Source organism: Sorex araneus, chromosome 3 (assembly GCF_027595985.1).
Source record: "Sorex araneus isolate mSorAra2 chromosome 3, mSorAra2.pri, whole genome shotgun sequence".
Classification (NCBI taxonomy): Eukaryota; Metazoa; Chordata; class Mammalia; order Eulipotyphla; family Soricidae; genus Sorex; species Sorex araneus.
The window spans coordinates 171,229,249-171,239,302 of NC_073304.1; the positions used below are offsets into that span (position 1 = coordinate 171,229,249).

The 10,054-nt window shown below is 66.5% G+C and overlaps 2 protein-coding genes across 4 annotated transcripts; both read right to left on the reverse strand.

Annotated features, from left to right (window-relative positions):
- Positions 1-258: 258 nt before the first annotated feature.
- C1QTNF5 (C1q and TNF related 5) lies at positions 259-2,376 on the reverse strand. 2 transcript variants are annotated; one of them, XM_004604752.2, is made up of 3 exons: positions 1,821-2,376; positions 1,359-1,587; positions 259-1,086 (listed from the first exon to the last, which is right to left on the reverse strand). In XM_004604752.2, the coding sequence occupies exons 2-3, from the start codon at positions 1,570-1,572 to the stop codon at positions 569-571; spliced, it is 732 nt and encodes a 243-aa protein (XP_004604809.1). In that variant the 5' UTR covers positions 1,573-1,587; positions 1,821-2,376; the 3' UTR covers positions 259-568. The 2 variants fall into 2 exon arrangements, with proteins under 2 accessions (XP_004604809.1, XP_054987738.1); XM_055131763.1 differs by having other exon boundaries at positions 1,359-1,594; positions 1,821-2,362.
- A 75-nt stretch (positions 2,377-2,451) lies between these two features.
- On the reverse strand, positions 2,452-6,192 carry MFRP (membrane frizzled-related protein). 2 transcript variants are annotated; one of them, XM_055131762.1, is made up of 13 exons: positions 6,055-6,192; positions 5,876-5,978; positions 5,653-5,766; positions 5,412-5,558; positions 5,095-5,308; positions 4,600-4,730; positions 4,397-4,522; positions 4,211-4,284; positions 3,877-4,025; positions 3,348-3,478; positions 3,178-3,258; positions 2,764-2,891; positions 2,452-2,676 (listed from the first exon to the last, which is right to left on the reverse strand). In XM_055131762.1, exons 1-13 carry the CDS (start codon positions 6,106-6,108, stop codon positions 2,452-2,454), a joined length of 1,677 nt encoding a protein of 558 aa, XP_054987737.1. In that variant the 5' UTR covers positions 6,109-6,192. The 2 variants fall into 2 exon arrangements, with proteins under 2 accessions (XP_054987737.1, XP_004604810.1); XM_004604753.2 differs by having other exon boundaries at positions 3,142-3,258.
- Between the last annotated feature and the right edge of the window lie 3,862 nt (positions 6,193-10,054).

Genomic DNA, 10,054 nt, shown 5'->3' on the forward strand with positions numbered 1-10,054 from the left:
CCCTTTGAGCCTTTGCCCTGGCCAAAGCAGGCACCGTTAGCCTCTTGCTGCCCTTTGTGTTGGTCAGGGAATTGGGGTGTGAGGAGAGGGTCCCCAGCCCATTTCTTTGAAGGGTCTGAGTTTGCTGGAGCCCCAGGTCAGCAGGGCCCCCTGGGACTCCCTGTGTTTCCTGCCCCTTCCCTCCATCCAGCTCGCCCCTGCCCCCCGCCCTGGACCCTGCATCTCCTCCCTTAAAGAAACAGCTCAGGCCCGTGGGAGCGGCTTAGATTTATTGAATGATCTCTGAGAAAAGGGCCCAAGAACAGGGGGGACAGTCAGAGGGGGGGAGGGAAGCAGGAAGAGTGCACCCCACCTTGGCGGGCACCCCACCTCAGCAGCGCGGTTTGGGGAACAACTGCAGCACCCCAGAGGGAGAAGAAATTCAGCCCCTGCCGCCCGGGACCACTAGCCTTGTTCCTGGCCCCTCAGCACCCCCTGAGGTCATCACAACTTGGGGGTGGGGGTGGGGGGACCAGCCCTCCTGAGGATGTTGCTGCTTCTCCCCTCAGAGCCAGGTTCCTCGGGACCATCAGGCAAACACGGGGGAGTTGTGCCAATCGGAATACACCAGGAACCCGGAAAAGGTGCTGTCAGTCTTGATGCTCGCATAGATGCCCACGTAATCCCCCACACCCACCTGTACCCACACCTGGTCCTCCGGCTCCAGCCGCACCATGGTACCCCCAGAGAGCGAGGCAGGCTTGGGCCACCCCCCGAAAAACTGGAAGAATGAGGCGATGGACTGGCCGTTCTTGACCAGGTCGAACTGCAGGCTGGCCCGGTAGACGGTGGCGTGGACGGCGAAGTAGTAGACGCCGGGCACCCTGCATGTGAACTTGCCAGTGGCCGCGTCGTAGTGGCCCTGCTCGTTGACCAGCACGCGGTCGAACGGGAGCGGCGCATCGGACTGCGGGGGCTCGCGGCTCTCGGAGCGCTTGGCGCTGAAGGCGGAGCGCGGGGGTACGGCGCACTCGCCCGCCGGCCCGGGGATCCCCACTGGTCCCGCCTCGCCCCGAGGCCCAGGGTCACCGCGGGGCCCCGGGAGCCCTGCGGGGTGGGGGAAAAGGAGTGTCAGGGCAAGAGAAGCGGCCGTATTTCCCCAGACCCTCTGGACGCCCGTTGTTGCCACTTCCTGGGGCGCAGGGAGGACAGGCCCCAGGCGGGGCCCCAGAGGGTCGCGGTGGGGGAGTAGCGGCTCTGGGGCTGAGTCATCCCCCGCTCGGGCGGGGCCCCTGGCGGGAGCCCCGACCCGCGCGAGCCCGGGGCGTGGGAGCCGGGCCGGGGCCAGGGCCGCGCCACGCCCGACCGTGCGCCCTTACCGGGTCTCCCGTCCTCGCCTTTCTCTCCCGGAGCCCCGGGCGCGCCGTCGCGGCCGTCGCGGCCATCTCGGCCCGGCAGGCCCTGGCCGCCGTGGTGGCCCGGCGTGCCTGGAAGGCCGGGGTGCCCCGGGCACAGGCTGGGGATCTTGTTGTCGTCCAGCGGGGGCGAGCCGGCCGCCAGGCCCAGGAGCAGCAGGGCGAGGAGTGGCCGCATGGCGTTGGGGTCCTCCTGTCGTCTGGGCAGGATAGGAGTCGGGCCCCAGAGTCCGGGGTCCTCCCCCGCGCGGCCCACTCGACCCCCAGCCCACTCCCATGCCCCCGAGACTGGGGTCAGTGAGGACATCCAGAGCCCGCTGCAGAGGGAGCTCAGCGGCGGGTCTCCCCTCCGTGTCCCCACCCCCCCGCCCGCGCCCAGGCTTCCCCACACGCCCCTCCTTCACCCCCTTTCTCTCCGACACTTACCCCGCTTGCGGCTCCGGCTCCGGCGCGGCCGCCCTCTCCGCTTCTGGGGGCGCCGGGGGGACCCTCGGGTCGCCCCGTTTCCGCCCCGCGCTTCTCCCCAGCCAGGCGACCCCTGCCCCGGGGTCCCCGCGTCCCGCTCACGCGCCGCTGCTGGGCTCCTCCCAGACTAGCTCGGAAAGGAAACCAGAGGAGCCGGGGCCAAGAGCTCCGGGCCGGGGAAATAGCAGGGAAATAACTCGTGGTGTCGCCAGGCCGCCCGCCAAAGTTTGGGGCAAGGAAGGAGGGGCAGAGAACGCGGCTCCTCGGAGCGCAGTGCAGGGAGGGGCGGTGAGGGGCAGGACTGGGCAGGGTGCGGGGCTCTGAACAGCGGGGGCCCTGCGCTGGACAGGCCTGCGGGTGCCCGGTGCTCGTTTGGACACTGACAAAGTCTAGGGCCAGAGAGGCTGGACAATCAGAGGGAAAGCGGGATCCGAGGGCAGGTCAGCCGCTGGTGCTGTGGCTGGGGGAGGGAGAGGAAGGGAAGGAGGTAGGGGCGTGGGGGAGGGTGCTAGAACCCCCGTTTGGAGCCCCTGCCCACCGCCCTCCCCTTGGTCGGAAGAGGATGGGCAGGTGGGGGCGGGGCTGCCCAGGCTCAGGGCCTGGCACAGGTGTCCACACCCGCTGCCTCAGGTAGCCTGTCGCAGTTGAAGGGCCAGGGGGTGCCCAGGTGTGCCAGGCCAGACTGGCACTGGTGCTCGGCCTCCTGGCACACAGAGCGGCAGGGGGGCAACACGCTGCCCTGAGGGGTGCAGTGGGGCACCAGCAGCCCGCAGAGCAGCCTCCGGAAGTGCGGGTAGCAGGGCAGACTGGTCAGGCTCTGGGGGGGAGGAGAGCAGGGCTCAGGCACCCCCGGCCCCCCGGAGTCCCCCGCCAGCCCCGCCCCGCCCCGCCCAGCCCAGCGCACCTGGTACCCGCGCAGGACCTCGGCCACTTCGGCCTGCGTGGCCACGCCCCCCCAGATGTTGGGGAAGGCGGTGCTGTTGTAGCTGAGCCCCGCGCACATCTCCACGCGCACCGGCTCGCACGTCAGCCCTGCGGGGGCGCGGCACGCTGGGGACCCCAGGGCGAGCCCACCCGCACGGCTCCGCGCACTAGGGCACCCCGCTGAACTCGGGGGCGCCAGGGCTGGGGGGGTCTCTGCGAGGGGCTCTCCCGTGCATCTTGGGGATTGTTTTTGTGACCAGACACGACCTGTTCTTGAAGTCTCCCAACTCTGCGCTCCCTGAACCTCATGGGCCCCACCCCTGCTCTAGGAAATGGGGACACGGATGGGGCGTCCCACCTGGGGGCGGGGGCAGGGCGCCGCTGCAGTTCTTACAGTCTCCCCACGACTCGCACGGCCACCGCAGACCCTGGCACCTTTTGTCCAGGCAGGAGAGCTCTCCGGGACCGCAGGGGTCTGTGGGCACAGGGGCCGCGGCAGTGCACAGGCGCTTGCGGTCCACCCTGCTGGCATCCCGCCCCGGAGCACCGCCCGGGAGCACCTACTCTCCGTGTGGTTCAGCGCCCTGAAGGCGGCGGAGAAGCCCCCGCTTCCGGCGTGCTGTGTCCGAAAGATCACCGTCAGGCGCGGGTGGACGGAGCGCAGAGGGCTGGGCGGCTCGGAGCCTCCGCAGAACCTGCCGGAGCGCAGCACGACGCCTTGGGCCTCCCACCCTGGGTGCCAGGCCACAACTCAGGGGACAGGAGGCCTGGTCCCTGACTCTGAGGCCATAGGGGTCCCGTGAGGAAGACACACATTCAGCAAAGCATTAAACTGCTGAAACATGAGTCCTTCAGAATGGAGCAGTCCAGCCGGGCTGGGAGGGGCAATGAACTGGGGGCCCATAGGGCAGGAGGAACTGGGGTCCCAGAAGGGCTCCCCAGAGAGGAGCCAGGAGAATAAGAACTTTGGGGTGAGAAAGGCCAGCCTGTTCTTTGGGTGACAGTGAAGGGGGGCCATCATCTGGGCTATTGCCAGCAGCCTGTGGGGGCTGATAGGAGTTCAGGGTGCTTCCTCTCCGCACCCCAGTCCTACCTGCCCAGGAGGCCCAGGGCCTCGGGGCGGCTGCCCTCGTACACCTCCACGTAGTCCCGCCGGCACTGCTCTGAGGCCGCCACACTGAAGTTGTGGAACTGCAGCTGGAGGCTGTGGCCTGCCGGCACCCAGATGTGCCAGGTGCAAAACTGGGGGGCAGAGTGCAGACGGCCATGCTTGGCCTTTTCCTGCTGTGCACCCCGGGCGGGCCACCCCCAGCAGCTGCGCAGCTGCTGGCCCCGGAGAAGTGCTCGCAGCATGGGAAGGAGTCGGACTCCGGCCACGCCCCCACCCCGCCCCAGGCTCTCGGCAGCAGGAGCCGGGCGCTGCTTACCTGCTGGTGAGGGTGCTGTGGGGCGCGGGGCGCAGAGAAGGTGCCCTGGAGCCCCGTCAGGTTCCCCCCACACCCTGGGAGAGACGGGGGGAGGGGGGGCTCAGGAGGCCGCCAGCGCCTGTCCCTCCCCTCCCCCCTGGGCGGGGTGGGGTCCTGGATCCGCCCCCCCGGAAGCCGTGTCTGTACCTGAGATGCTGGCCCCACAGTCCAGCTCGTCGCTGCCGTCGGCGCACTGGGCAAAGCCGTCACACACGGAGTCGGGGAGCAGACAGACGCCCCGGTCACAGGGGAACTCGCCCTGGGCACAGCTCCCTGGGGGACGTGGGCCGTGAGAACCCCCTTTCCCTGCAGCCCCCCTGCCCCTGGAGCGCTGAGGGGGAAGCACTCACCGTGTCCTGGGGCCACGGCCTGGAACCAGGCGTGGAAGCCAAAGCCGGCCACGCTGCCGTCTGAGACAAAGGCCACCCGCAGCCGGCTGGTGTTGGTGTTGAGGGTGGGGGGCGGCACCCTCCCGCACACCCTGCGGGCAGCCGGGGTGGGGGTGGGGTGGTGAGGGCAGATCAGGGCCAGCCCCAAGGGAGACCACCTGGGCACTGGGCTCCCTTTTCCTCAAGCCCTAACTGGGTGGCCAGTTGGTCCGAGAGGCCCCTCCCCTTTCCCAGGGGCTCTGCTCTTCCTGGTCCCGGTCTGGCTCTCATGGAGATGGAGAGCTGGAGGAAACTGGGATCAGAGAGGGCACGTGACTTCTCCCAGGTCACACAGCATGGTTGGCGGCCAGAGCTTTGTCTCCTCCCAGGCCAGCCTTTCTCCCCACCGCTTCCCATGTCTGCTGTCCAGACAGGCTCAGGACAAAGCTCCAATCTCCTGCAGGCAGAGGGACCCACCTGAGGAGGGGCCCATCAGGCTCCGGGGCGATTTCCAGGCGATCAAACAGACAGGAAGCCACACTCTCCATGCTCAGCGTCTCGATCCGGAGCTGGATGGCCTGGCCAGGGGTCACTCGGATGTGCCACACGCAGTGGGCATTGGGGGGGTAGGGGTCCGGGTAGTTGGGACTGCTGAAGAAGCCCTGGGGGCCGGGAAGGAGCCCCCCACAAGCTGCAGGTGAAGGGGAGAGGGGAGGGCCTTGGTCGCCAAAGGTTCTCTCCAGGTCCTGCCTCCCCAACATCCTCCTCCCGCGACGTCCGTCCCCCGGACTCACTGGGCTGGGGCGTGGGGCTCCCGCTTGCTTCCTGCTGCCCTCTGGGGGGCACGGTAGCCTGAGAAGTGGGGCTGGGGCTGGGGCTGGGGGGACGCCGGGCAGGCAGTGGACGATGGGCGACCCCCGAGGATGGTGGTGCCTGCAGCTCTGCAGGTGGGGAAAGGAGGGGGTGGGCTTCAGAGGGGCTGGGGCCCAGGTCCAGAGACCCCACTGGCCTTCTCCCCGCGGCTCTGGCACTCACGGGCCAGGATGACGGCCACCAGCAGGCCGGCCAGCAGTACCAGCAGGCCGGCCAGCAGCAGTGTGCACAGCCCCGAGAAGCGGCAGTCGGCACGCAGCTCCCGGGGACGCCGACCTGCAAGCACAGGCGGTCCTGAGCACCCCTTCCCTCGGACCCCACATCCCACCCTCAGCTCGCCGGGCCTCTGGGCTAGACCCTCGGTGGGGGCCCTTGAGATGGTTACCGGGCCAGGGAACTCGGGGCATCCCGCTGGCGTCCTCCCGAGGGGCTGGTGTGACGCCGGGCAGCCCGGGTTCGGGCTCAAAGGCCGGGTTGCTGAACTCGGTCTGAAGGGAAGAGGTTTGAGGGCTGAGGGCGGTGGTCGCAGCCCGGGGGTCTTGGCAGGGTGTCCCGCGCCCTCACCTTGCTCAGCTCTGCCGCCTCCACGCAGACGCCCATGTCCGAGTAGGTCCTCATGGCTCAGGGCTCTGGCGGCCTCCCAGCCCCTGTGCCCCTCAACTCTCCGCTTCCCAAAGGGGCAGCCCGGCTGCAGGCGTGACGGCTGCCGTGGACAACTGCCCCACACTACCAGCTGCTGCGTCTAGGGGTTCTGGGGGGGCGCCCAATGGAATTTGTGAAGGCACGAAGCAAGCTCTTAATCCAGCTCAGCTGAGGAGCGGGGGTCAGACCCCTGGCAGGGGCTTCGGCCTTTACAGGTCCAGGCAGCTGCAACCAGCCGCCTACTGGCTGTGAGCCCAGGGGCCCTGGACAAGTAGCTAAGGAGGGGCCCTGACCTCCCCCTTTCTCCCGCTCTCTGTTTTTTGGTGGGTGGTTTAAGCCCAGCCATGCTCAGGGCTGACTGCTGGCTCTGTACTCAGGGATCACTCCTGCCAGGGCTCAGGGGACCCGTGTGGTGCCAGGGATGGAGTCTGGGTCAGCTGTGTATAAAGCGGGTACCCTCCCCGCTGTCCTGTCTCTCCAGCAACCCCCCACCCCTTCCGCTTTCTTTTCCTCACTCTAGGTATGGAGTAGGCCCCTCAGGAGAGCTGGAGCTCGACCTCCTGCATGAAGGCTGAGGGAGACTTAGAGAGGGGCAGGCAGCTGCAGAGCCCGAGGGTTCTGAACTAAACCAGCCGCCTCCAGCCCCCACCGTCCCTCCTGGCCCCGAGGTGTCTGGGGTCTTAGTGCAGCCTGGGAGTTCCCGGGATGCAGGACATGAAGACAGGTCTAGGAGGTAGAAGGCTAGTCTCGAAGAACCTGGGGCGGTGGGTGCTGAGTGCACAGTAAAAGGTGTGCAGGAGCCAGAGGAACAGCACAGCGGGGAGGGCGCTTGCCTTGCACGTGGCCAGCCCGGGTTTAATCCCCGGCACCCCAGAGGGTCCAAAAGCCCCATCAGGAGCAATTCCTGAGTGCAGAGCCAGGAGTCACCCCTGAGCATCGCTGGGTTTGGCCCCCAAACAAAACTGCCGCCACAAAGAAGAAAAACCCCAACAGGAAAACACGTGTGAACACTGCAGCCAGGAGGCGCCGTGGGCCCAGCACTGCAACCTGTCCCTTGAGCACGTGAGCATGGGCCCCAGCTAAAGGAGAGCGACCTGGGTGAGCCCCAGCGAGCACACGACCAGATGTGCGGGCACCGCGGCCAATTGCGCAGACCCTGGTCATGGCACCAGCAAGAGTGTCAACTGTGGGGGCAAGGGGCTTTGCTGCCTCTGCTGTGGCCCTTCTGGGAATGGGCCTGGCCTCCCCTGGAGCTACAGTCTGCCCAGGTGACCTTTTCTTGGACTTCAAAATCTTTCTGGAGCCGAAGGTAAGGACCCCCGCCCCCCCACCAGCGGTGGAAGGGAAAAGAACTAGAGTGGCACGTGGGGGCCTGCGTATCCGACGCATTTGAGCCCTGCACAGCCCTGCAGGGCGGCTTGGGGCTGCTCCCCAGGAACCGAGGCCTCTGGATTGGACAGAGGGCGGGGGCGCAGCTGAGACCCAAACACTCCCGCTCATCCCCTCCACGGAGCAGGGATGCTGGTCACAGTTGCCCCTGGAGCTGGACATGAAGCCATAGGCTGCCCAGGAAGTCCCCCGGGCTGCTCGGGACACTTGCCCTGTCTCAGGCCCCTGGACCTTCCTTCTCTCCCTTCCTGAGCCTTTTACTATGGCGAAGAGAATGCACGAGCCTCTAAGCCCTGGCACTCCACTGGACTTTTCAGGGGATAGGAGGCTGGGGTGGGGGGGGCGGGCGCTGAGCAGCGCCCAGCAGTGCACTGGGACTAGTCCTGGCTCTGTGCTTGCTGGGCTCACTCCCGGCAGCCAGAGGACATGCACAGTTCCAGGGATCAAAGCGTGGTCGGCCCAGGCCAGCGCCTTAACCCCTGTGCTGTCCCTCTGGCTAGCCCTGGACTTTTGTCTCGGGGCCACACCCGACTGGCTCTGTGCGCGGGGGTCACTCCTGGCAGGGCTCAGGGGACCATGTGTGGTGCTGGGAGTCAGAATAGAGTCGGCTGTGGGCCGGGCAAGTGTCTTACCCCCTAGATCTCTCTTTGGCTGTGGCCCTGCAGTTTTCATTTTCCTTCCCTAGTGTGGGATCTGGAGCTCTCCCACCAGCCTTGGTGGGGTGGGGTGGGGGTGGGGGGCAGCAACCCGGGATCCGGCTTCGGTGCTTCCTCCTGCTGCAGGACCTGCCTGTCCAGTCCAGCCGTAGCCGTCCTCGGCCCCCATGTCACTACCACCTTCCTCCCTGACTGCCCTTTCAACTCTGCCCCTGGTCCCACGTGTGCACCAGCCTAATCTCACCCCTGTCCCAGTGGGCCGCATTCCTTCCTCCCCCCTCCTCTCTTGCCACCTCACCTGCCCCCTCACCCCTGCTTCCTGGGCCGTGCCAGGTCCCCAGGAGCCTGGAAGCCTGCGGCTCAGTCCCGCAGCACACCGTTCCCTGAGGGAGGTTGGTCTGCCAAAGATTGGAACGGAAAAGCAATCCCTTGGCTCTGGAATGCATATCCAGAGCTGGACCTCGGAACTGCGCTTGCCCTGGGCAAGGTCATGCTTTCTGGACATTCCTAAGCCTTTGGAAAAATGCTTTGGAAAAAATAAGGCAGAAGCAGCTGGGAGGCCAGAGGGAAGGACCCGCTGTGAAATCAGCGAGGCTGGTGCCCTCCTGGACATGAGGGCGTGGGTGCGGAACCGGGCCTATGGGGAGGGCATGCTGGGTGCCAGGCACTCACAGCCGAGTGGGAGCTGCTCTGTGCGGATTGCAGGGGTGCGGCCAGGCCCTCCTGCCTCTCTCCTGTGCCCAGACGCGACGGCGATGGCTGGAGGTCCCCTGGCAGGCCGGGAGGCCCTCAGAGGCTTCGCAGTGCTCACGGAGGCTGGTGCTGCTTTGGAGCTTGCACACGCGTTTCCCGGGACTCTGTTATGTTATGTATGGCGCATCCCCAGAGTTACTGGGGCTCTCCTCGGTGCTCACCAGACTGGCGCTATGCTTTCTCACAGTTCCCACCAGGGGGCGCCCTCCCCACCAGTTTTGTGGCTCTTACGGATCCCTGTGCTGGCGGTGGGGTCACGGCAGAGCAGGCAGAATCTCGCCCCGTGCAGATTCCCCCTGGGGAGGTGTTCCATCCGAGCCCAAGCTATTCCCGGGGCCCTGCAGGCACTCACGGTTCATTCTGAAGAGCACTGAAGCGTGGGGCCCCACCACAGACCGACGAGGGCCAGGGTCAGGCCGATATTTCAGCCTTTTTATGCCCACGAACGGGGGGTTGGAAAGCCCCGAGCCCGGCCATCACGCTAGTTTTGCTTCTGTTTGTGCCTCCTCCTGCTGCTTAGCACAGGGCCTGGGCCATGGGCAGCCCTGCCGTGGGTCGAGGCCAGAGGGCAGGAGAGGCACTCGCCTGGCCTGCAGCTGACCTGGGCTCCACCCCCCCACCTGTGTAGGATCCTGAGCCTGTCACAGCCAGATGTGCAGAGCTGGGTGGGGGGTCAGCAGTGAACCTGCCCACCCCCCCACCCCCTGCCCCATAGAACCAGCCCTGTCAGGTGAAAGTGGACAGAGACCCAGGGGCCTGACGCTAAGGCTTCATGGAGGAAAGTGAGTGTTTTGTCGTTTGGGGGCCACGCTTTCCTACACTAGGGCTTACTCCTGGTTCTGTGCTCCTGTGTGAATTTAAATTCACTCCAGTGCTTGGCATCGGGGGCGGGGGGTTCAAATGGGTGCCAGGAGGTAAGCAAGGTAAGCACCCTCCTGTAGTACTATCGCTGAGGCCCGGCCTTGAGCCGGGTATTTTCAGAGCGAGCATTTGCGTGGAGAATGACGTGAAGGTCATCTAGGACTCGCTCTGCAGATGCCATGTCCCTGGGAGCTCTGTAAACCAGTTCATCCGAGAACTTACCTTGAACTTGCAGAGAACACGTGACTTGGAACATGGGCTGA

Excerpts from the sequence above, each read along its gene's own strand:
- C1QTNF5 (XM_004604752.2), bottom strand. The coding sequence starts at position 1,572 with ATGCGGCCACTCCTCGCCCTGCTGCTCCTGGGCCTGGCGGCCGGCTCG. Across the intron at positions 1,087-1,358 it reads AGGCGAGGACGGGAGACCCG|GGCTCCCGGGGCCCCGCGGT; the intron begins GTAAGGGCGCAC and ends CCCACCCCGCAG.
- MFRP (XM_004604753.2), bottom strand. The coding sequence starts at position 6,108 with ATGAGGACCTACTCGGACATGGGCGTCTGCGTGGAGGCGGCAGAGCTG. Across the intron at positions 5,767-5,875 it reads GCCCCGAGTTCCCTGGCCCG|GTCGGCGTCCCCGGGAGCTG; the intron begins GTAACCATCTCA and ends CTGTGCTTGCAG. Across the intron at positions 2,677-2,763 it reads AGGTCCTGCGCGGGTACCAG|AGCCTGACCAGTCTGCCCTG; the intron begins GTGCGCTGGGCT and ends CCTCCCCCCCAG.